The sequence below is a fragment of the Marmota flaviventris genome, chromosome X (assembly GCF_047511675.1).
Source record: "Marmota flaviventris isolate mMarFla1 chromosome X, mMarFla1.hap1, whole genome shotgun sequence".
NCBI lineage: Eukaryota > Metazoa > Chordata > Mammalia > Rodentia > Sciuridae > Marmota > Marmota flaviventris.
The window spans coordinates 3,274,566-3,300,930 of NC_092518.1; the positions used below are offsets into that span (position 1 = coordinate 3,274,566).

General features: G+C 50.9%; 1 protein-coding gene across 3 annotated transcripts in view; it reads left to right on the top strand.

Annotated features, from left to right (window-relative positions):
* The window catches only part of LOC114106838 (steryl-sulfatase), a 103,451-nt gene that overhangs the window by 59,187 nt on the left and 17,899 nt on the right, over positions 1-26,365 (top strand). For all 3 annotated transcript variants that reach the window (XM_071606586.1, XM_071606585.1, XM_071606584.1), the window contains exons 7-8: positions 5,238-5,374; positions 24,782-24,919. In XM_071606586.1, the coding sequence (XP_071462687.1) occupies positions 5,238-5,374; positions 24,782-24,919 (275 nt within the window). The remainder of the gene's footprint in view (positions 1-5,237; positions 5,375-24,781; positions 24,920-26,365) is intronic.

A 26,365-nucleotide genomic window follows, 5' to 3' on the forward strand; every position in this document is an offset into this window, starting at 1 on the left:
TCGTGCAAGGACGGTCCCTAAGTGGCCCTTGGATTCTGTGGCCAATCCTTTATGAGACCAAGTTGTCTTTACAGAAGTGACTTAATCGCTTGATCGTGTGAATCTGGGGCATCATAGCAAGACATTGTCGTGGTCTCTCAGTGCAAGAGTTTGGAAGAGAATCAAAAATGTTTTCAATTATCATATTACGATTCTGAAGCCTGACCCGATTATTGGGATTCTATTGAGATTTTCTGCAATTTTCTCCCAGAACCAGAGGTTTGAGAAGTTTCAACAACACCGTGCTTGGAGGTTACGGTTACTGAGTTATAGTGAAAGGGATTTTTTTTCTCTGTCTCTTGGAAATAAATGGTTCTCGTGTACATGACTCTGATTCACACGGCTGGTATTAGGGAAAAAAACTAGCATTTTTAGGCCGTGATGTTGTTGACAAAAAGATGCTTCTGACTTGCATGGTCTCAACATGCAAAGACTGAAAGCAACGAGGTAGAAATCACACTTGGATGAAATGGCCCTCTTGTGTTTTACCAGTTACCTGATTCAACAGAGATGTCAAGCAAGAGTCCCGAGAGATTTACCTCCAGATAGTGCCAAAGCGTCACAGCAAAAGTGGCTCGGCGCAGTGTTGACACGGCATCTTTTCCCCCAAAGATGTGAGACACAGGTGCCTTTGAATTCAAAATTGCCCAATTTAAGCCCAGCACAGTGGCACACACCTGTCATCCAGCGGCTCCGGAGGCCGGGGCAGGAGGATCGCGAGTTCAAAACCAGCCTCAGCCAAAGGGAGGCCCCAAGCAACTCAGGGAGACCCTGTCTCTCAATAAAATGCCAAATAGGGCTGGGGACGGGGCTCAGTGGCCGAGTGCCCCTGAGTTCAGTCCCTGGTACCAAGAAAAAAAAAAAGAAATCTTATTTAGATGTGTTCAAAGTTTTAAAAACATTTGTGTGTGTGTGTGTGTGCCTGGCTCCCAGCGCATCATACATCAGAGATGCCGTAAGAAGCTCTTATTTATAAACGTCACCGTGCATGCCGTGTTGCTGGCGGGATTTCTGTGCACGGCGAGCTGCAGATCGGGGAGCGGGAGTGACAGCCCTCGGGGCCAAGACGCTTCACGGGTGTGACATGCCCGTAAATGAGGTCGGCTGCGTCAAAGCCGGAACGTGCCCCGGGATCCAAGGCACCTATTTCCGAGGCAGGAAAGTGATGGTTTGGCCTAGGAGCTGCCTCCTCCCCTCCTTTTCTCCCTGAGGCATGAATTGGGGTGGAGGGTGCTTCTGTTCTCAGAGGGCCGCACAATTAGATGAGGGGTGACCCCGGAGCCGGCTCCTCCTCCGTGCCCTCTAGTTAGCAGGAGGTCCACGTCACCGCTGCAGAGAGGAGGGAGCTGCAGGGTTGGAGAAGGGACCCAGCCCTCCCCGTGCGTCCGGAGTCCTGTCTCAAAGCTCTGGTCTCGGTGCCGTGCGCCGCGAATCCCACTCAGGTGCAGGACCAGACGTGACAGGGACCAGCCCCTGGGTGGTGGCTGCCAGGTGTGCAATGAGGCACCGAGGACGTTCACATTGTCCTTGTGTGTGTCCTGCACACCCATGTCCTCTGCTGTCTCTCGGGCAGGTTTACTGACAGGCACAGTCAGCGTTAACGGGCAGGGAGCTGGGGCGTTGCACGGGGCCAGGGCCTTGGCTCCAAGCACAAGAGTCTGCACCCAATGCCTGAGTAACCAAGGGAAGAGACGGTAGCTGTGTCTTGTAACTGTGTCACCAAGTAGACCTCGGTGCCCTTTTCTCAGTCTAGCCATCACTGTGAGGGTCTATCTTGCAAAAGAGAAATGATCTAATTTTTTTTTGTGTGTGTGTGACCAGGGATTGAACTCAGGGGCACTCAATCATGGAGCCCCGTCCCCAGCCCTATTTTGTGTTTTATTCAGAGACAGGGTCTCCCTGAGTTGCTTAGGGCCTCCCTTTGGCTGAGGCTGGCTTTGAACTCATGATCCTCCTGCCTCAGCCTCCCCATCAGCTGGGATGACGGGCGTGCGCCACGGAGCCCGGCAAAAGATCTGTTCGCAAGGCAGCCAAGTGATGAGATGGGAGACCGAGTTCCAAGTCGGCCTCCCCGAGGGACAGGTGTTAGGAATATTTATGGGGTGAAGGAACAGGTTTGGGGAAAAGTGTGGGAGATAAGGGAATGGAGTATCCGGGGGTGCGTGATCAGACTTCATGGTTGTTCGCGGACGGCATGCTCAACGCATGGTACAGGTAGCACCCTGGGTCCAACCCCCAGGACTGCAAAAGGGAAAGCGAAATCATCTTGCTAAATTCACCATCACCCTGCCACAGGATAACCTTTACAAGAGCCAGAGACTCCTGCATCACCAAGGGAAATGCCAACCCGCACACGGAAACCGGCACAATTAAATAGCCCTTGTCTGACCTGCTTTGACCATTAGCATTTGGGAATCCGGATTTTTTTTTTTTTTTTTAAGATTGGTGGAGTGTAGCTTTCAGTCCCCTGATGTCCTAAAAAGCAGCTGTTGGACCCCAGCGCAGGTCCAGCTGAAGAGCTGATGATTGCATCTGGTTTGAGATGGAGCAAACCCCGCGGCATCCCTGAGAAACCACCTAGGCACCCGTAGCCATCATGACCACACAATGAGAAAGGAGTGATAATGGGTGAATTTAGGCAGATCTTTGTTGTCGTTGTTTTTGCGATGCTGGGGATTGAACCCAGAGGCACTCTACTATGACCTACACCCCCTGCCATTTTTTAATTTTTTTTTATTTTGAGACAAGGTCTTGCTAAGTTGCTGAGGCTGGCCTCCAACTTGTGATCCTCCGGCCTGAGCCTCCCGAATAGCTGGGATATCAGGCGTGTGCCACCGCACCTGGCTTAACTTGATGATTGTATTCACAAAGCAGTGTCTTCTTTAGTTCAAGTGAAGGTTGAATTTTTAAAAGGCGTCATCCTGTGTGTGGGTGGAACAAGAATCACGTTTTAAGTCCTCTCGCCCCAAGGGAGACAAACCTCGGTTACTCTGCTTTGTGAAAAGCCAGCTTTGCCCTCTAAATTGACCTGAAAGGGAGGCCTTCTTGCTGAGGATAATCATGAACATTTCAGAAATTACTCTGACTCATTCCTAAAAAAAAAAATACATGCATGCTCACCGTGAAGGATGAGCCCCCCAGAACAGGGCTGGCTTTGTACCACCCGCGTCATCGGTGTGGCTTAGGGGGACCCAACTGTCAGGTTCACAGATTCATGGGACGTTTGCTTTGCATAGTCTCTCCTCCAGGCCCTGTTGACGTAAGTCCTAACGACTTATTAAATATAGATGTGCACACTTTGAGAGGCCGTTATTAAAAGTCAGGTAGATGCTGATTCTTCTCAGTTGAGCTCAATCAAGGCTAACTCTGGTGCTTCCTAAATGGGTCCCTTAGCAAATCCCAAACTTGCAAATGACGTTTTTAACAGATCTGCTTCCCGTCTGCATCCCCCTAGAGTATTCCCTAGAAGGAGAGAAGTCCCTCCTTCTGGCCTATTTTTTGATTTTTTTGTTACTAGGGATTGAACTCAGGGACACTCAACCCCTGAGCCCCATCCCCAGCTGAACTGAAGACAGTGTCCCCTTAGGGTCCAGTGGGGGGGTTCGTTGCAGGATCTGTCCCAGATCCAAAGTCCACGGACGCTCAGGTGCCTGACCTCAAATGGCCTGGTGCTGGTGTGTAAGCGACGCTCGTCTTCTTACGTATCTCAACCGTCTCCCTGTGGCTTATAACACCTAGGGCCACGCCAACGCACACTTGTTAGTGTTATTGAGGGATTAATGACAAAGAACAAGATCTGTACATGCTCCGCACAGAGACTCTTCTTCTTCTCCCCGAATGCATGCATCTGGCCCGAGGTTGGTTGAATCTGTGGGTGCAGAGCCCCCGGATACAGCAGGCCTCCAGTGGACACTTATGGAAGGATGGTCTCCGTGCGCCATATTGGATCATGGAGGTGCATGGAATTCCTCGCTTACCGTGGCATAAGCGAGAACCGCTACCCTTTGCAGGAGTGGCCACGTGACTCCAGCGAGTGGCCTTTGGTGCCCTCGGTTTCCTGGTTCCTACCCGACTGTGGTCACCAGCCGCGGGGTGTGCAGAAGGAACCCCAGGTGCCCCCCCGGAGCTGGGTGGGTGCTGGGAGGGTGTGGCCAGACGCAGTGGGTAACTCAAGGTGCTGTCTTCACTGGGTACCAAGGTGTGTGAGAGTGTGTGTGTGCACGCACGTGCGTACAATGGGTGTGAGCATGGATAGATCGACAGGTAGACACGTAAATAAATATGCATATAAATACGTCAAGATACGTATGTGAGTAGAGATAAACACACACACACATTTAATATATATATTACCCTCTCCAAAGTGAAGATGGCCTGCAAGATGAGTATTTCAAAGTGAATGCTTTTTCCGCGATGTCCGAGTTCATGTTAATTGCCATATAGAGAAGGAAGAGTAAAATAAATCAACCCAAACTGCATCTCTCCCTGATCACACCGTACCTGCAGCACCTCTATGTCCACATGTCATGCCACCAAAATGCCTGGAAGAACAACTTACAGGAGGAAAGATATCCCTTGCCTCACTGTTTCAGAGAATTTGATCCATTGTTGGCTGGTTTCACGGCTCTAGGTCCAAGGGGAGCAGAACAAGATGGCGGCAGGGCCTGGAGGAGGAGAGCAGCTCAGGACAGGGCACCAGGGAGCAGAGAGACAGAGAGAGGGGCAAGAGGGAGCCAGGGACACACACAGTCCCCAAGGCCTCCCCTACCTTCGGCATGCCCCACGGCCCAGTAGTAGTCCATTCATGTTATTAATCCACCAAGTGGATTAATCCACTGATGACGTCATAGCCCTGGTGATCCAATTGTACCACCTCTGAACAGTGCTGCAAAGCCGAGATTTGGGGGGACCCTGCTGATGCAAAACAGAACAGGGCTCAGGTCTCAACGATGTCATCCTTCTTGTTGCCGTGGAGGGTCACAGTGGGCTGGCTGCTTCCCGGGGACCCTGCAGAGACTGGCCTGTCCTCCGACGGAAGGGCCCACATCAGGCAATGACACTGTGGACGTCTGTGCGTTTCCAAATGGCGTCCCTGAATGCTAAGCTGGTCCTAATCAGAATGGAGGGGGATGTCCTCTATGGTCCCTGACTCTCTCTCTCTCTCTCTCTCTCTCTCTCTCTCTCTCTCTCTCTCTCAGGCACACCGAGACTCCATTCCTGCTCTTCCTGTCGTTCATCCACGTGCACACGGCCCACTTCTCCTCCAGAGAGTTCGCCAGAAAGAGTCTGCACGGGCCTTACGGGGACGGCGTGGAGGAGATGGACTGGAGCGTGGGTACGTGCGCCTCCGCGGCCACCTCCCTCTTCTCCTTTGTCAGTTTCTCCCTGTCACCCGGACGCCATGGGCGACCAGGCATTTGTATTTCTTTTCAAAAAAAAAGAAGCCAGGAAGACTGTCCCGTTCAGACTTAGATTAAAAACGCATGCCGCAAACTGGGTTCAGTGGCGCACACCTGGAATCCCAGCAGCTCGGGAGGCCCAGGCAGGAGGATCGGGAGTTCAAAGCCAGCCTCAGCAACTTAACGAGGCCCTGAAAAATTCAGTGAGGCTCTGCCTCTAAATAAAACATGAAAAGGGCCGGGGATGTGGCTCCGTGGGTAAGCACCCCTGGGCTCAACACCCAGTACCCAAAATAACGTATGTCCTCCAGGCCCATAAAGGATCCTAACTGTACCGTCGTCATCTTGCTCACCTGAGCAATCTTGATTTGTTCCATTGGGATTAGGGAAGGCCACGGTATGTGGATTTTGCAGAGGAATACGCCATCACGGGGCGCGGGATTCTGTCTTGCATCCCAGTCGTCTCTGGCAACCACACCCACACTCCAGTGTCCTCTATTTTTCCTGCCTCCCTTGATGAACTTGGGCGATGTCTAAAATCCCCGGGTCTTCTGTTTGTCCACTCTGAAGAATTCGGAGTAGGCAGGTGGTAGCTTCCTCCTCTAGCTGAGAGAACAGATGATTCAGCAAAAGAACAGGGGCGAGCAGCAATGATACATGCTCAGCTGGGAAAAGATGGTTGTGCATAAAGAACAGGATGACTCCGCCAAAGAACAGGAGTGGCACCAATGGTAAGTTGGGAAAAAAAAAATAGGAAATGAGGACATTATCTCCGTGGAGCTTTTGTCTTACTCACAGGGTTGCTCTACTACTAGGTTTCATTTTTTTCTTCTTCTTCTCCGGATGATTTGGAGAGTGTTTTTCCCTCTGAGATCTGTTGCAGGCTCTGATGGAAGAGGTAATTGGGTTTTCTCCTGTTTGAACAAAAGATAAATTTCTCTGTGTGTCCCGTTCATCTGGGTGTTTTGAGAGCACGTTTAGGTTTGTCAGAAGGGCCTTTCTTCCTCACTCACGAGACTCATGCAGATTCTGAGATGTTCTGCCATAAAGCACGCGGAAGGCGGTTTCTTAAAAAGAAATATTTTTTTCTGGGCAGAGGAAAGCTGACGCAGGATCGGTGAGCTACCGAGGACCCAGGGGAGCGGCTCGCGGGGATTTGTGTTGTTTTTTCAATCATCCTACCTACGTGTCTTACTGAAACACGCTAAAAAGGAAGGTTTGGACAATCGTCTTTTTTTTTATTTGTTCTAATTAGGGACACAGGACAGTGGACTGCACTTTGATCCATCCTACATAGATGGAGTGTCACTTCTCCTTCTGGTTGGACATGGTGTAGCATCACCCTGGTCCTGTGGTCACACATGCACACAGGGTCATAATGTCCCATTCATTCCACTGTCCTCCCTGCCCCACACCCTCCCATCCCTTCACTCCCCTCTGCCTGATCCGAAGCACCTCAGTTCTTCCCTAGACCCTCCCCCTTATTGGGAATTAGCATCCGCAGATCAGAGAACACAGTGTCAGCCTTTGATGTTTTGGGGACTGGTTTAGGTCACTTTGCGTGTTAGTTAGTTTCCAGTTCCATCCGTTTACCTGGAGGTGAAAGTCCATCAGGTTTTATTGCAAAAAATGTGAGGGCGCTACAGTGGCGACCTTCTCCCCCCGGGTCTCGCGGACCTGGAAGGCGCGTGCATAACCAAGAAGTCTCATTATGTCATTGTCCCCGGGGTCAGTTCCTCCCTGGGACCTGGACTTGGTTGCTGTGTTCTTAGCTGCGTGTGTGGTTGTCGTATCCGGAGAAAGGCTGGCCGCACGGATAGAGCCCAGGGGTTTGGAAAGGGGCCTCACGGTGGGACCCTACAGGGGAGACCAGCCTCCCGGGTGGCAGGTACCTCTGTGCAGATTCCAGGGGTGCTCCACAGCTGTGTGTGGAGTCACGGTGACTGCCTGGGGACAGCCTGCCCTGCGCCTGGCCGTGGATTCTACACACATGTCCTTCCCTTTGGGCTGCTGGGGCCCCATGTCACGTTCTCATTCCTCGGGTTCCTCGGGTAAGGCAGGGGGGACTTGCAAAAGGTGAGGTGCACAGCCTCAGGTGACAGAATTCCTGATGCATCCTCCATGTTCACAGGCCGGTGTCCCCTCCTGAGCCTGAAGCCCACACCCCCTCTGCCCCTTCTGTCCACATCATAATAAAGACCGGGTCGTGGCTGGGCACGGTCAGCACAGAGTCTCAAGGAAAGGACTCCTTCCTTCATTAATCACGATTACGCGCTGCCACCTGGGTGCCTGGGCGTTGTGTGCAGGAGGGGACCACAGCGACGAGAAGCCGTTGGCCCCCCACAGAGATTGAAGAACCCTCCGGGACGTGGCGCAATGAGAACTCAAGGGCTGGCAGGCGCAGGAGATGGGTGCAGCTGGCCACCCCCTGCAGCCGTGGAACCCCTGAGGCCGTCATGGTCATGGGACGTGGCCACGTTGGATTTCCAGTCCCAACTCATGGCATTGGGGTCGGGGGAGGGCATAAATATGTAAGACCCCAAGTGGGCACCTAGAAGGTCAGGGCCGTCCTCGGGGCCATTTGGACCGTGATGTCGGCGTGTTCATGGAGGACGGGGGGGTGGACGGAGCAGGTGGAGGGATACCTCGGTTTTTCCAGGGCCGTCTCCTCTGCAGCGTGTACCACCCTGGTGCCCCCTGCTGCAGTGCATTAAGCAGAATTGGCATTCAGTCAGCGTCCATTCCCAGCCTGGGGCTAGTACCGGAGCTTCGTGGGCAGGGTCAGACTCAGCGAGTTGTACGTGATTAAGAAGGGAACGCGAGCAGGTCAGGGTAGGTCAAGGCTAAAAGGGACGTCTGCCTTTAAAGAAAGACTCTTACTGGGGAACAAAAGAAATCCCAACCACGGCTCAGGGTCCAGGTCAAATTTTTTGGTCTATTTGTTTTTGACTTTCGAGAGTCTCAGTTTCCGAGGAGAGTGGTGAGTCTTTCTCATTAGCTAGAAAAAATTTTTAAAAAAGAGACCTTCAAGCTAGGTCCTGAGGTTCCCGGAGGCTTCGCGGGTTCAGGTGGTCAGTGCCTTGGAATCTGTGGCTTGGCCCCTGTTGGTGGTCATGTCTCAGGGTTGCTTTTCCTTTGATGGCAACATCCTCTCTGGTCTGCTGAGGGCTGGGCGGTGCTACGTGCAGAGGCTCGGCACAGAAGGAAAGAAGGGGTGCATCCATGACGATGCTCTGGGGAGACGGGGCGCTCTCAGTGCCTCTGGACTGCCCCTGACGCGTAGTCACACATGCACAGCAGACATGGCCATGCGTCCACCCCTCTGCAGGGGTGCAGAGTAAATCAGACGTTCTCCTTCATAAGAGCTCGGGATGGAGACAGGAGTCCCAGGGATCGTAAGAAATCTCTGTTTATGGAAAGCAGAGCTACGGTCTGAGTCCCTCCGATACACGGAATGATTTTATCCAGAGTTTGGCCACTGGACGGGGTGCTGCTGGGTTGCCCATCTTCAAATGCGGCCCTTCTAGGAGGATTGGAATAAAATAGTTGTGGGAACTTAGGGTGCAGGGTGCAGCAAATAACCCCCCCCCCAGTTTATAGGTGCATTTATGGGTGCAAAATTGCCCTGGGTTAGGTTGCATGGGGAAAAGCGCTTTTTAGAATTTTATACACCAGGTGCATACTAGGTGCTCCATGAGTAACTTTTAAAAGTGAGATCCCGCTGGGCGTGGTGGCATAGGCCTGTCATCCCAAGCGGCTCAGGAGGCTGAGGCAGGAGGATCACAAGTTCAAAGCCAGCCTCAGCCACTTAGCAAGGCCCTAAGCAACTCACCGAGACCCTGTCTCTAAATTCAAAAATAAAAAGGGCTGGGGATGGGGCTCAGTGACAAAGTGCTCCTGAGTTCGATCTCTAGTACCAAAAATTAAAGTGAAATTCTAGAGGACAGGTGCCTGATGTTTGCAAAGCCCCGTCCAGAGATTGCTAAGAGCATGGTCCTCAATGAGGCTGGGTGTCTTTCCCCCGTCTATGTAGATGACGGCCCAGCCACGGGCTTAGATAAGACACCCTGCCAAAATGCTGAAGGCCACTGAGCACCCCATCACCCACAGTTTGTCTCCATCTAGATCTAGGATAAAAGCTGAGACGTCAACCTTCTTCTCTCGCCTTCTCGCAAACCGCGAGGCCTCCACAAAGCCCGCGTTCTCTTGGTCAACCTTCTGTTCAGCTCGGAAGGTGGCCCGGACCTCAGGGCTGTGTGTCTCAATAAGTAACTTGCAATTCAGTGTGTGACCTTTCCGTCTTGAGTAAAGTTACAGAAAAGTGGAGACAGATGGAATTCGGGGGGGGCAGAGAAATTCAAGGAGGGAGGATCAACTCGAGATGCATCAGAAAGGGGTAAATAAAGGGACAAATTGAATGCAGCCTGTATCGATTTCAGAAGGGTTGTGCATGATATTGGGGAAGCCGTGGCCGATTGAAGACAAACGGGTGAATTTGCAAGAAGGCGTAACCTATCAGGCTGTGTCTGACGTCAGCTTTGCTTGCAGATGAGGATTTCGGTGTCGGTATCAGCAATGAGCCTGAATCTGTTTTCTGTTGCTATGAATGAAAGCCACAACTGATTTATAAAGGATGAAGGTTTGCTAGGCACACGCCTGTCATCCCAGCAGCTCAGGAGGCTGAGGCTGGAGGATCACAGGTTGGAGGCCAGCCTCAGCAACATGGAGAGGGTGGGAGGGAAAGAGGGCAGATGGGAGCCAGTGCCTTGGCTGGCCATGGAAGAGAGACTCCAAAAGACCTTGCAAGGGACGGTCCTGGTTCCCTGGATCTATCGGATGATGGGTGGGAGGCAAGTTCTGTGTCTCGAGGAGATGGAAGATTCACAGGGAGCCTCCACTTGACAGAGAACCCCCAGGTCAGCCGTGCCCGGCCGTGCTGGGGTTGTTAGGACTGAGTAAATCCACTCACTTTCAGGGCAAGGTTGACGGCTGGGCGGGGAGAGGGCAGGCGCGATGGTGACCATGATAGCGAGGGAGATGGGCACATCATGCACCCCGCATTCATCCACAGAGCCTCTTCCGCGGTAGTGGGCACGATGCGGAGTGAATTCTTAAATGTGCTGCCCATTTTCATTTCATTTAAACGTGGGCTTTGTGTCGTTCCGGTAAAAATCGATCCATAAATCCACACGCCATCAGCTGCAGGGTAGACTGATGATAGAACAGGAAGCCCAGAGGAGAATATGGTGGAAATGTGAAGGTGACGTTTCAAGGCAGACACCCAAGAATAGATGACATATTGAATGAGCTTTTGCTGGAGGGGAATAAGGTTGCTTGTTTCTGGCACTGTGCTAACGGTTTTCCGTGCACTTAATAATGGTGGTGAGGATGATGGTGGTGGTGGTGTTGATAATGATGATGATGATGATGGTGTTGATGGAGATGATGGTGGTAGTGATGATGACCATGGTGATTTTGATGGTGGTGATGATAATGTTGGTGATGGTGATGGTGGGGATGTTGTTCATAAGGATGGTGGCACTAGTGTTGATGGAGATGATGGTAGTGATGATGGTCATGGTGGTGGTGATGGTGATGGTGGTGGTGATGGTGATGGTGGTGGTGGTGATGATAGTGGTGGTGGTGGTGACGGTGATGATGGTGGTGGTGACAGTCATGGTGGTAGTGATGATGGTCATGGTCATGTTGATTCTGATGGTGGTGGTCACGGTGATGGTGATGATGGTGATGGTAGTGGTGGTGGTGGGGATGGTGATGACAATGATGGTGGTAGTGTTGATGGAGATGATGGTAGTGATAATGGTCATGGTGTTATGGATGGTTTTGGTGGTGGTGATGGTAGTGCTAATATCATGGTGATTTTGGTGATCATGATGATGGTGGTGATGATGATGATGATGATGGTGATAGTGATGGTGTGGATGGTTTCATGATGATGGTGGTGCTAGTATTGATGGAGATGATGGTAGTGATAATGGTCATGGTGGTATTGATGGTGATGGTGGTGATGGTGATGCTGATGGTGATGGTGGTGATGATGATGGTGATGGTGGTGATGGTGGTGGTTGTGGTGGTGATAGTGATGGTGATGATGGTGATGGTAGTGGTTGTTGTGGTGGTGGTGGTGATGATGGTGGTGATGACAATGATGGTGGTAGTGATGATGGTGGTGGTGATGCTGATGCTGATGCTAATGGTGGTGATGGTGGTGATGGTGGTGGTGGTGATGGAGGTGGTGAGGACGATGATGGTGGTAGTGAAGATGCTCATGGTGATGCTGATGCTGATGATGATGGTGGTGATGATGCTGATGGTGATGGTGGTGATGATGCTGATGGTGAAGAAAACTTTGACAATGAATAAGAGATGAGGAGGAGGAAAATGGTCGAGGGGAGGGATAAGGGATACAGTCGTGATGCTTAAGATCAGAGACGTTAGTTTTATAGTGAACTGGCGTCTAGAAGACCATGAACCTTACCCCAAACACGAAAACAGCGTCTGGTGGTGTGCTGGGCTTCTCCCCGGCCCTGCCCGTCCTCTGGGCTCTGCGTCTCTTCCTCGTTGATCCCAGGAAACCTTTCCTGCCGGTTGAGTTTGGTCGGTGAGACTAACGCAGAAAACATATCGGGGCGTATTTACCTGATTAACGGTTGAGTTAGTCTTTCTGTGCATAAAAACCACGGAATGGATAAATCAAAGCGAAAAATCAATAGACGTAAGCACATGAAGTTGAAAATTTCTTGACGTCAGGAGAAAGGATCAATAATAATCTGGTTGAAAAAAAAAGACAAAAAATACGTGTTACATTAATCTAAAATACAAAGTCCCCAAGATTCCGAAAGAATTCCTACGAAACAAATGGTAAAAAACCGAGTATCCTGAAGATGCATGGGTCGTACCCATTTTTTTTAATCAGTTCACAGTATATTTTCTAGCTTTCAATATTGTGGATTCTAGGGAAAAAAATGCTCAAATGATAAATGAAAAAGAGCAACATTTAAAAAAAAAAAATCACATATGCCCTGTAACAATGGTTCCTAAAGAGATCGGAAATTTTTCTTGTATTTTTTTAAAGACTAATTAAACGACAAAGAGAAACAGAACAGGTCAGTCCCGCGGACCTTTCCGGAATTTTCCGGTCCTTCCCCTCGCGTCCTTCTTTCCTCCGATGAGGTGCACTTTAAATATGCAACCACCAACACCGTTCGCTTCTGAGTCCCCAGGCATCCGTGACACGATTATTAAACCTCAGCTCAAGCCACACGTTGGACGGCTTCATTGGCATGGTGGTGCTCGGGTGTACCACAAAGTCCCCTTTTGGGATCATGAAAAGGCTCTGTGTGTGAGTGTGTGTGTGTGAGTGTGTGTGTGAGTGTGTGTGAGTGTGTGTGTGTGTGTGGTCCAAGTCGTTTTCTTACACAGTCTTATCCAGTCTCTCCTTGATCACACTTGCAAAAGACAAGTTGGTAAAAGCCCCTTAAGTCAGTAACTTTAACGGGGCGTTAATTCCCCTGCACGCGCACTGGCTTAGTTGTGGCTTCCTTGAAATATGGCCCCCAGTCCCGTCATTGCAAACCCCTATTTCGTAGGTAAGTGTGGTATCGACCGTCCCTTCCTGGAGCTTTTGGAGAGGGGCTGGTCTTAAACCACTCTTGTCTCACAAGCAGGTTTTCCCATGCCAGCAGGCGTAGACAGGAGGGACGTGCCATCATCCCATCAGAGAACACCGTTGACCTGAACTTAAGATGCACCGCGAAGCCTTGGAATTTGAGGTAGACAGACGTCCAGGAAGGGAGGAAGCCCCATATCGTAGGGCAATTGCTAGTACCTGCCCAGCTCTGCATGACGCTCTCTCCACAATTGCCAGATGTGCTCATGAGACCCCGTATAGAAGCCCAGTTACTTGCTCGGCTGCAGAATGACCCAGTGAGCAAGGAGACACGAGTCGTTACGTGTTATTGCCTGAAGAGGTATTACCAACACTATGTAGAAATAGTTAAGATCCTCTGGGGACAGTAGCACACACCTGTGGTCCCAGCTGCTCGGGAGGCTGAGGCAGGAGGATGGTGAGGTCAAAGCCAGCCTCCGCCAAAGCGAGGCCCTAAGCAACTCAGGGAGACCCTGTCTCTAAATAAAATACAAAGTAGGGCTGGGGACGGGGCTCAGTGGGTGAGTGCCCCTGAGTTCAATCCCCAGTACCCACCTACCCCCCCAAAAAATTAAGACCTGACATTTTTTTAACAACATTTAACATCACCTCTGCGTGATGCTTTACCGTCGTCTGTTTTTTTTCACTCAAAGATATATTTGAGCACTTTTCATTTCAATGTTTTGAGTTTCCCTCTTAGACTACAATTTATTTAAGCATCCCTACATGAGGAACATCAGCAGATTCCTATTTCCAGCAGAGCTGTAGTGAATATTCTATTCTGTAAAGCTGAGTGAACTTGTGGGAACTATTTGGAAATGAAAAGTCAGCCAAATTAAAATGCTGTATCAGAAAGCATATTAAAAATTCTAATTTTATATTTCAATCTTGCCTAAAATGGGATATCCTTTTTCCCCCACTGTGACAATACAGTACTCACTGCTAATCTATGATAAATGCTAATTCGTCCATCCTCCCACAACCCTAGATATTATCAATCTATTTTATTTGTCAGGTGACAGCCACAATTTCATCGTTTAAATTTTCCTTTCCTCTTGCACACAGAGCTGAGGTGCTGTATGTTTTAGTGCATGATTTCATTTCTTCTTCTGAGAATTCTCTATTCATATTCATTGAGCGTTTTTTATTGGATTATAGATTTTTTTTATTATTATTGACTTGTATGGGCTATTTACATATTAAGGACATTACTATTTTATTTGTATGTCACAAATATTCTGCCTCATTCTTTTGTCTTTTCATGGTACTTATAGACACATGGGTATGATCAATGTCCTTGGTCAAGCCTCAGCATGCCTTCATGATGGGTAGAGTTTAATGGGGCTGACATACAGGGGGACCAGCCAGACAGATGTGGCCAGGTTCCTTATCTTGCTGGGTCTGCATTTCCTTATCTGTAAAGTAAGTCTGTGACCTCGTGTCTCTTGCTGGGTAAGGTGTTGAGAAATGCCAGGGAGAATCTGAGCACCTACGATTGTTCACAGGACTTTCATATCCTCCCAGCTTTGAAGGATTCTGTCCTTCTCTTTCTCCTGTGTGTGTGTGTGTGTGTGTGTGTGTGTGTGTTTAATGTTTTGGAGTGAATGGGACCCGAACGGCTATAGGTACCTTGGAGCCCAACTTCACGAGTCTGAGTCTTGGGACCTTCTTTGTAACCATGAGAAGGAAATCCATGCAGTGGGGTCTGAAATAGTTTGGGAGCAAGACTCTTCACCTATGGTCCGAAAGAGCCACTTCCCCAAGCGTATTGGAGTGGGAATTGGGGGGATTGCTCACAGGGTCTGCTGGGAGCCAGGAATCTGGGTCCTCGGGCAATTTCTGGGCTCCCCCTCTTGGAGAGCAACTTTCAATATGGCAGCAGGAGCCCCAGTGTGAACCACCAATGACCTTTTTTGAGGGAGTACCAGGGATTGAACTCAGGGGCACTCGACCCCTGAGCCCCGTCCCCAGCCCTATTTTGTATTTTATTTAGAGACAGTGTCTCACCGAGTTGCTTACGGCCTCCCTCTGGCTGAGGCTGGCTTTGACCTCGCGATCCTCCTGCCTCAGCCTCCCGAGCCGCCGGGATGACAGGTGTGTGCCACCCAACAATGACTTTCAAAGCTCTTCCCTTAACTTGGGGATATCATCCTTGGGAAAGCAAAGCGTTTTTACAACAGGATTCTATAAAGTCATTTATATCTCCTGCCAAGAAGTAGAGAAAACATCGAGGCAGGTTATCAAGTAGCACATAGCACCATAAAAGCTATGTCTATCAATACAGAATGGATCTCGTTCATTGAGTATCCATGACGCCACTGAGGCACAAAATTAAAACATTGCGAGCCTCTGCTGTTTTTTCCGGAATTACCTGGGGGCTCACCGTATTCACGCAAGATTGCATTTATTTAAGGTCACCAGCAGCAGGTGCATCCCCACCTCCCCCGTAACTTAGTGGAATTTAGGTGGCTGCACATCGATGACTTAACTTGGTTTTGGGAGACAAAGGCATGTTGCGGCGTGGAGATGTAGATACATGTCCGTGCTATAAAACCCATGCGACACAACACACCCGTGTGCATGTGGATTTGCATGATCTTCAGGCACCAAAATGCAAGCAATACAAGCCACATATATATATATATAAGATATATGACTATATATCTTTATATTTGTGCATGCATATAGAATATATATACATGCATATGCATATACATATAATTTTTTTGTCTCTCTGTCTTCATTTTCTATTGCAATGTCTAGTAAATCTGCATTTATGGCCAAATACCAAAATACCTTCCCTGGAGGAGGAGAATGTGCAACCTAGAGATTTAAAGAGCACCTAGTTGGGGCGTCAGAAAGACGGTTGTAAGTCACGGTGGCACAACGCCGGCAGGGCCGCTGAACCAGATAAACTTTGGGCTGTAAACCTTCGTTGGAAATTCCTTGTGTAGCCTGTTGATTCTGGTCCCCTCGATTAATTCAGCTGATCAATCATTAACCTCTCGCCCACTCTGTAACAGCGTTACCAATTTTCAACAGCCAAGGCCTAATGTCCTGTTCTGAAGCCTGGGACTCATGCTGTTTTACCCCCAAGGGCCATCGCGAGTTAAAATAAATAAGCACCGAGGCTCCTTTGGTAAAACAGTCCCATCAGCAAAGTACCAGGAATGAATCGTCAAGGAATCAAGGTGCCTGATGAATTTACGTTGACGATCCCAGTGGCCGAAGCAGCCAGCAGCTCAACCACAACAAGAAACATTTATTGGCAAATAAGAGCCCAAATGTAAAAGCCCTGGTAGGTTCTAGCCAGGTATTTAAACATTTCTCATGGATCACATTTTTTGGGGTACCAGGAATTTGAACTCAGGGCACCTGAACACTGAGCCCCATCCCCAGCCCTATTTTGTATTTATTTAGAGACAGGGTCTCACGGAGGTGATTCGGGCCTCGCCATTGCTGAGGCTGGCTTTGACCTCGCGATCCTCCTGCCTCAGCCTCCCGAGCCGCTGGGATGACAGGCGTGTGCCACTGTGCCTGGCCACATGGATTACTTTAATCCACAAAGTGCTGCTGTAAGATATTTTACAGCAGCCCCTACACAGCCCTGCTTTCAGCAGCTTGAAATGACTTGAGGGCTGTTGGACTTCATGGAGACAGCGGACCTGGCTGGGGGTGAAGCCTCAGTTCTTTAGCTGCGGCAGGTTGTCTGGAAAACCAGCCCGTGTGAACTGGTGGCATCCACCGGTTTCCTTTCAGCCTCGGGTTTTTGCGTTTGCTTTGCATATTACAAATGCATTAACCCGAAAAGGGCACCTAGGCAGAAGACAGTAGAAATGTCACATGGGGAGGTCCTGGGAGACTTAGCTTCATGCTTTTTCTGGAACCACCAAATCCTTCCTTAGTAGCCCATTTAATTTGCTTGGTGACTATTTCAACAAAAGACACATGGGGGGGCCAGGAGTTTGGGTTCGATCTATAGTTAGTAGACTCCATGGCTCTGGCCCAAGGGGAGGCAGAACAAGATGGCGGCAGGGCCTGGAGGAGGAGAGCAGCTCAGGACAGGGCACCAGGGAGCAGAGAGAGCTCTGCCCACCAGGGACAGGACAGAGACCCCCAAGGCACAGCCCAGGGACCCCCTCCTCCAGCCACACCCCACCTGCTGCAGTCACCACCCAGTGAGTCCATCCAAGTGGATTAATCCACTGATGAGGTCACACCTCTCATCATCTGATCATTTCACCTCTGAGCCTTCTTGCATTGTCTGACACGTGAGCTTTTGGGGGACAGCTCTTATCTCAACCTCCGTACTGATAAGCTACAGATGTGGCTGTTGGGGGGGGTCTCCTGCAGACCACGGCTGGCGTCGGTGTGTCTGGGGACCTGAGCTCACGCCCTGAGCTGCCCTTGTGGCCTTCAGTGAGGAGGGTGTCTGAAAGGAAGTGTAGACTGGATCACTCGAGCCATCCCCGACGAGTGGCAAGCTGTCAGTCAACGCATTTGGTCGTGATTGGAGTGGACGGGCAGGGACGGCTCTATGATTGATGTCCCGGGGGTCACCAAAGAGAAGCGCCCTTTTCCATTTTCTCTCTTTGGCTTTCGATGTGGTCAACTCCAGTGCAAAAAAATCCAGTCCCGCAGAAGAAGGGAGGACAGACGGCGTGCAGGGCATTGTCGAGACGGAGAATCCCGAGGGGCTGGGCATCCTGGCCGGAGTTTGTGGGCCCTGGGAATTCTCTGCTCTCCCTGCTTCTGTTTCTACTCCACTATCCGTCCCAGAGAGGAGGGTGACAGCTGCGTTTCCAGTTGACTGTGGCTGCAGAAGTTCAGACTCGCTCTAGTTTGGACCTTGGCTGTTTTCTGAAACCCCCGTGCTCAAGGCGTGGTCCCCAACCTGGCGCCGTTTCCCGACCTCTGCAGGAGGCATCTTGTTATTGCGTCAGAACGCTGACTGATACAATCTAATCCGTTTCCTGAGCTTCATTGGCCTTGGTCCTGGACATGATCCCCTGAGCCTCTACCTACCTGGTCAACCTCATCAACCTTAGAAAGCCTGGGTCACCTCCCATGATCAGATAAGATAAGCTGGTGGCCATCCATTGTTTGTTTTGGGGTATCAGGAATTGAACTCAGGGGCACTGGACCCCTGAGCCCCATCCCCAGCCCTGTTTTGCATTTTATTTAGAGACAGGGTCTCCCTGAATTGCTTAGGGCCTCGCTTTGGTTGAGGCTGGCTCTGAACTCACAATCCTCCTGCCTCAGCCTCCAGGGTCGCTGGGATGACAGGCATGCACCCCTGTGCCCGGCTCACCCAACCCTTCTTTTGTGCAAGAAGAGAGAGTCCAACAAATGCAGCGCCCTCGCTGAATCAAGAGTGGACAGGCTATGTTGGCTCTGTAGTTTGCCCGTTCAAAATATCCCCTTCCAACCTGGAAAAAATGCACCGCTCTGGTGTTGCTGACCCTATGGGAGCAGCTGTCCAGAGTGACTTTCTCCCAGACACGTGAGTCTCTTTCCATGGAGTGGATTCTACAATCTTGTTCCACGTGTCTTTGCTCATCTATGCATAAAAACACTGCTGTTCTCTGCAAGAAAGGGAACCAGTGTGCACGTGCATAGGACGGAACTCACCCAACTGAGAGATCCCAGCCCAGCACAGAAAGGGTCCTGTATAGGATGGCCACCTGTCCATCCTAGTTTCCCTGGTCACCCTAATTATGTTAATTATTAATTTTATGTGTATTATCCGTTTGTGGAAGTTGCCGTTAGTGGTGTTGTGTTTGAGATCCACAAAGTGTCAGCGTTGGTTACATATTTCACCATATTTCCTTGTCAAAGGGCGGTCCTTGGGCCAGGGGTGGTGGCGCACACCTGTCATCCCCGTGGCTCGGGAGGCTGAGGCAGGAGGATCGTGAGTTAGAGGCCAGCCTCAGCAACAGTGAGGCTCTAAGCAACTCAGGGAGACCCTGTCTCTAAATAAAATGCAAAATAGGGCTGGGGACGGGGCTCAGGGGTCGAGTGCTCCTGAGTTCAACCCCCAGTAACCTGCCCCAAAAGGGGCGTCCTTGGGTCTCATTTTAGCCTGGTCCCCAGGAGATAGATAAGCTGCTAAAATTTGAGGGACGCTGATGTATTACAGAAATTCACCGCGGAGTCTGTGTTCTAAGGACTTGGTCTTGAGGATTCAGGAATGAGCCAAGCAGATTGAAAGACGACGACGTTCGTCTAATCTGTCCTCGAATGTCACCTTTGCCTGCTTGTCCACGGCTATGGGGGACGTGATCAGGCGCGGCTCATGAACATGTTTGGGATTTTCAGGTTGATGACAGGATGCGGAAGTGAGGAGTGGTCCCTCCGTCAGTGGATGGCGAGGGTGTGACTGAGATCGAGACTGGGCTCCCCTTCTTCTTTCTACCTCCTTAGCCCCTGAAACCCACCCTACAAGAGTTTCGTTCCCGTGCCCCAGAATTGAGGTCCGGTGCACATTTGCCTGACTGAGCCCCGGACTGCATTGGGTGCAAAAAAAAAAAAAAAAAAATGCATGCAGATCGCGTCTCTCTGGGTGTTTGGCTGTTTCACTTAACATAACGCCTTCTGGTTCCTCCCATTTTCATGCAAATGGCAGGATTTATTCTTTACCCTTCTTTACTTTAGAGTGTCATACAGAATAGTCCACATCTTCTTCGTGTTCGTTTTTGATGGACACCTGGGCTGATTCCATCTTTGCTTACTTGGAATAATTTTGCAGTGAACATTTTGGAGGAACGTCCTTTCTCTTCTCCGTAGTGGCTCTGCAAGTTCACAGTCCCTACGACAGCGTGTGACGACAGGTCCTTTGGTCCCACATCGTCCCCAGAATTGGCTGCTGTTTGTAACCACCATTCTACTCGAGGTGGCGATGGCATCTCGGGGTGGTTTCTGTCTGCATTCCGCTAGTGGTGAAAGTTGATGGGGCATTTTCATGAATCAGTCGGCCTTTTGGAGGCTTTGGAACTTGATTTTTATCCCGTAGATAAATGACCCAACTTGCAGGTGGCCCATCTGTCGGCCCCTTGAGCCTCCGATGAAGGGACAAGATCAGGGCTGTGGTTCTGCAAATCCTTGACCATTTATTTCAGGGGGAAATACGACAACGAGTTCCCCTATGTTAAACGCGGACATTGCTTCTCACTGGTCACCATCAGTCTCTGGGCGGCGACAGCTGTCCCCTGACGGATGGGATGTCGGTGACGCTTCTGACCCTACGTGAGCTAACAAAGGATGGCCTCTCTGGAGCCAGAGTGTCTGTGCTCCTCGACTCATGCTACAGGAGAGCCTCCGATCATGGCTGTTAGGTCCTCCTCCGCGGCACAACGCCGAGCGTTTATCATTGCAGACGGAGACTCGGAGCCAGCACCCGGGCTGCAATTACCCTGCCTCCCATCTATCTTAAAACTCCAGCCTCAGTGACAATACAGGAGTCCCGTGTCCCCCTGTCTAGCCGGTGAAGCACCCACGGTTTTAGGGAGACGACTTCTTAGGGTTTCCTGTGTCCCCTGGAATTCGGGGGCTGGTCCCAGACCAAGCGTTCAGCACGGAGCGCCTTATGCACTTCTCAGGCCCAGTCTCCGACGACTGCTTCGCTACCAAGAGGACCACCTGCTCTTAGCTGCAGCATCTCCCATCTCGAGGGTTGAGCCGGGGACCTGGGTTTCCATCAGGAGCGTCAATCAGAAGCGAGGACTCACTCAAGGACCTTGGGTGGTGACCTCTTGCTCACAGGCCACCTGGAATCCCACCTGCAGGGAGTAGCCTCCTGCTACCTCTGAGCGGTGGCTTCACACGGTCTTTGCAAGAGCGTCAGAGCCACGAGACAGCTCTCCAGCATCCAGCCTTCCTCTGCAACCTGTGTCCGCCCACGACGGAGAAATGGCCACGTTCCCGCATTTCCACGTTTTTTTCCTCCTCTTGAGGGTGACAAGGTATTGGGTCAGAAAGCCCTCGCTTTAACAGTAAGCTGGTCCCTGAGCCTCGAGTTAAGCCCCAAAGTGCTCTCGAAATGGCTTATTTTCTGTATTTGTTTCATTCCGGGAGCAACGAGAGAGGAGGCTTTGGAAATAAAACATTTCGTTTAGAGGCTCCCCGGCCGCCCGCTGTCGGTAATTCAGAACCATCATCCTATATAAATTGGTATCATTAGATCTCAAGAACCTTACTGGAAAAAAAGAATAATATTTGCAGACCTCTGACGGCTCTGAGGGGGAGAGAAAAAAAAAAAAGGATAGAAAGAGAGAATCCTGCGGCCCAATTTGTTCCCAGGGGAGACTTTCCGTTCAGAATTCCGAGGCGAGAAAGAGGTTAGACCTTTGATAGGATCAATCTTATGAAAAATTAAATGGTTAATGGGCTCTGGGCTCTATAGATGAGATGCTGGCTTAAAACTTGCAGAGTTCAAGGTCCAGAGAGTGCGTCTTTGGGGAAAATCACGGGCTGAGAGGGAATCGGGACTCGGACAATTTCTCAGCACATTGAACCCGATTCCCCACCCTGCACGGTCCCCTGGCGATGGCCTCAGCAGCTGCGTTTGCAATCATCCCGGCCCCGGGTGGAGATGGAAATGATAGAGCAGAGTCATGGCTCTGGGCAGAGAAAAATAATGGGGACACATTAGATATGTCATCGTGGTCATTGGAAAAAGAGTGGAATTTGGAGGAAATATTCGGCAAGGGGCATCAGCATGCAGAAGGACCCAGGGGGTTTGGTTGGAAGGAGACTGCACGCATGCACGTGCACATACACACATATACGGAGCTGTCGGTCTGTAGCCCCTGGGGGTGACTAGACACACAAGGCGGCCGGCTTAAACAAAGAAAAGGACTTAGGAGTCCAGCTCCAGATTTAAGCTCTGCCCCTGCAACCCTATGTCACCCCAGCCCTGCGCACACAGCCTAGGTCAGGTGGCTTCTGCACAAACACACTTTGAGCCGGTCAATAACGAAGGCCAGGAGCCCAAGGTGCATTTGAATTAAAATTATACTTGAGCCATTTTAGGTCTGCCTAAAAAAAAAAAATTGAAAAGAAAGTAGAGCCAGGCAGAGTGGCGCACGCCTGTCATCCCAGCGGCTCGGGAGGCTGAGGCAGGAGGATCGTGGGTTCAAAGCCAGCCTCAGCCAAAGAGAGGCTCTGAGCAACTCAGGGAGACCCTGTCTCTAAATAAAATGCAAAATAAGGCTGGGGACAGGGCTCAGGGGTCGGGTGTCCCTGAGTTCAATCCTAAGGAACCAAATAAATAAATAGAAATAAATAAATAGAAAGGACAGAATTTTCACATATATCCTGTGCCCTCTATGGGACAAGTTGCACCTTGACCTAGTTACTACGTCATCTTTGTTACTATTGCACGATGTAATACTTGTTACCATTGACCACCCAGGATTGATACGTTGTTATTCTCGGAAGGCTTGATTGACACTAGGGGTATCTAACTGCATCCACCACTGCAGTATCCTGCCAGACGCTGGTCAAAGCCCAGAACATCTTCCAGGCTCAACCTGTTCACCCACCCCTCCCTGTCTCCCCTCACAACCACAGAACCTTTTACAATCTCCACTATTTGCTTTTTCCGTAATAACGTCACACGGCGTGTTGACTTCTTTCCCTCAAAACACGCATTTATGTTTCCTCTATGTGTTTGCCCAGTGGGATCCCTCAATTCTTTCAATATTTGCATCAACTGGGTTCTCTGCAGCCTAGGTATCCACTCACCTTTTGCAGGGCATCCCAACGTTTTGGCAATTGCAGGGAAACCTGCCCTACATATGTGTGTGGGTTTGGATCTTTTTGCTTTGTTTTGTTTTTTTGTGAACACAAGTTGTTGCAGAAGCCACGTATGTTACAAAGCATTTTTTTTTTTTTTTTACTGCAATTTCTTGGTGCTAAGATTCTTCTAAATATATGGAAGGTGAATGGGGTTTGAAATGAAGGAATAGTGCTCCATTATTATTTGCAGTAGAAGAATGCAACGTCCTGAGTCTTCTGCCTGTAAGATTCTACCTGGAAGCCGTGTGCGGAAGAAAGGGGAATTTTTCTCTCACAGTAGGGGTGGGGGTGATATCATTTGGCTGCTTCTACTTCCGCTCGTTAAGCTAATTGTCACTTTCAAAGAAAGAAGGCTTAGGTTTGTGTCGCAGCCAAATAACCCCAGAGCCAAATGAGCTCCCGCGCACAGGTGGCTCGCTTAGTTGTACCAGGTCGGACCGTAATAAATGTCGTGCTGACGATGATTGACCCCGGGAGACAGATTGCCAGCTGTCTCACTCCTGGTGTCTGACTGACATTTATGTATACGGTGCAGGATCCAGAAATGTTTGTCATTTGAGTTAAAAATTGAGAAAGATCGAACCTACTCTGGCCTGTGACATTGGCAATCAAACGGCAGAAAGACATCTTTATTCTTTTAGTCTCTTTTTTTTTTTTTTTTTTTTTTGGTACCAGGAATTGAACCCAGGGGTGTTTAACCGCTGAGCCACATCCCCAATCCTTTTTTATATTTTGTTTAGGGTCTTCGTAAGTTGCTCAGGGATTCGATAAGTTGCTGAGGCTGGCCTTCAACTTGCGATCCTCCTGACTCAGCCTCCCAAGCCACTGGGATTACAGATGTGCACCCGCGTGCCCGGCTCTGAGGTCTATTTAATGTCTCTTTGGCTCCACGGTGATTCTCACTGTGTCTACCCACTTATCCGAGTTTCAGACTCACACCTACCTGACTCTTACTTCCTGGATGTCCAAGCTCGAATGGGTTGCTGATCTTGTTATAGCATCGTCGCCTTTGTCTGCACACCCAGGGTCCCGTGTGCCCTGAAGTAGAGAATATGAAACCAGACTCTCTGCCTGCAGAGGGGACTCATGGATGGTACAAAGGATGGCTTTTGTCCTTACTGTCAGAGTTATCATCCATAAAGTCACATGTGCAGGTGGTTTGCAGCGTGAGGTTTGGAGAGAAGAAGGTGAGACTGAGAAAACATTTGAGGTCCCGACAGTGGGTTCCCGAGTTGGGTGGTGTCTGCTGTCACTTTTTCAGGATGACCTTCATAGCAGATGCAGGGGTGCACCCCTGTGATCCCAGCTACTCGGGAGGCTGAGGCAGGAGGATGGCAAGTCTGAGGCCAACCTGGACAACTTAGCGAGAATGTGTCTGAGAACAGAATAGAATAAATCGAATAGAATTGAAAATTCATTGTAACTAGGAGGTAGCTCCTGGGTTCAGTCCCCAGTACTTTGCAAAGAAATCAAAGATAGAGACACATGGAGAGAGGCAAAGATCCTTCATCTTGCCATACCGGTTCCCAGGACAGGGACACTGGTGGTTGGTGGCCCAGGGCCGTGGCCAGCTGGTCAGGGCTGATCTTGCCTCTCCTTTCCGGCATGTTCCCCCAAACCACTCCTGACCCGCGAGGCTGGTTACTTGTAGAAACGACGATGCTTCTTCTAAGTGAGCTCCCCTCGATGACTGGACCTTTCGGGTGCTCCTTCGGGAGCCCTGCCTGGGCCGGTGTCACGGAGGAGGTCAATTCCACGTACACCGCGGTGGCCTCCCCACCTCGAGGAAGGAACCCACCAGCGGAGGAGGGGACCCCGTCCCTTTCTCCCCGGATAGTTGAACAGCGTTAAAATGCATCTCTTCTGTCCCCCCCAGGGCAGGTCTTGGATGTCCTAGAAGAGCTGAGACTGGCCGACAGTACCCTCGTCTACTTCACCTCGGACCACGGAGCCCACGTGGAGGAGGTGACCGCCAAGGGGCAGACGCATGGCGGCAGTAACGGCGTCTATAAAGGTGAGAGGCGCAAAGTGGACCAGCGCTGTCCTCCCTCCTGCTCCGTGGCCGCCGTTTCCTTGAGCCCCCATCTGCTGACTTCTCCCTGACTCTCTCTGACTTCCGGCCCCGTCGCCTCCGATCCCGTGACTCTGTCCCTTTGTGCCTTTCTGTCACACAGAGTCTGTGAGGCCAGCTGCGTAACCCCGGCCTCTCTCGCCACCTCGAGACGCTTCTCTTGGTCATGTCCGCAGCCTCCCTTCTGCCGTGTTTGGGACATTATTGACAGGTTCTAGGGATGGGGACCAGGACGTCTTTGGGAAGCCATTGTTTGGCTTATCGGAAACCGTGGTCCCCTCTGCCACTTGGTTCTTGCCGCAGGGTCACCGTAGCTGTTCCCATGAAGGATCAGGTTGGTCCCCGGGGAATATTTGGTGACACTCAGGTGCTGGCTGGTACCAGCGCGTCTGGTGATAACCCAAGTGTCCCCCATCACAAAGGCTTTGATAAGCTCCTAACAGGACACACCTGGTCACTCAGCCACATCTGCAGCCGGTGTGGTGGGAGACACAAGCAGACATGTCCCCTCGGCTCCTAAGAGAGGGTGCGTGGACGTGGCCAGGCCGAGAAGCGCCGTGTCCCAGACGGTGGGGCTGCCTGGCCAGCCGAGGAGATGTGTCGGAAGTGGGGACACAGGTGACCTTCGAACCTCGCTAGAATGCATCGAGGAAGTGCTGTTGACCGGTCATTTCTCTGTCACGTGGGTGTTCCGCGTACTGCGAGGGCCGTAGGAAATCCGTTTGCCCCCGCAGCCGTGGAAGGATGGTGTACGGGACGCTTTCGTCCATCCCCTCGTGGAGAATGGCGCACTGGGCCTCTGGGGAGATTCTGGGCAGAGACAACAGCCTCGCCATTGCGGAGGCTGGCTTTGAACTCGCGATCCTCCTGCCTCGGCCTCCCAAGCTGCTCGGACAACAGGTGCGCACCACGGCACGCAGCTAAGTCTATAATTCTATCCACGGGCACCTCTGGAGTCAGCCCCATGAGGCTTGGAGACCCCAGGGCAGTGGCCGCGTGCGCCTGCTCTGGGGAGCCTCACAGCTAGCACACAGGGGTGCAGTTCCGCGTGTCGGAGTCAGTGTCCAGGGCCCCCTGGTGGGTACCCCCCCATTTCCCATCGTATTCCAGCCCAGTGAGCCGTGGAAACTGGTCTGGGTGGGTAGTAAGGTGCGATGCTTCCTTCGGATCTCCACAAGGCTGTGGCCTGCGTGGACCAGGGTCGCTTTCTTTTCTCTGGGAGAGGACGGCGTCTCTCGGGATGGAGCTGCAGACTCCATTGCACACACGGGTTCTCCCCTCTCTCCTTCTCTTGCCAGACGCCCGTTAGATCCTGGAAGAGCCTAGGGGCTGCCGAGGAGGCACGTGCATAAGATTATCCACCCCCCCCCCCCCATACACACGCACCTT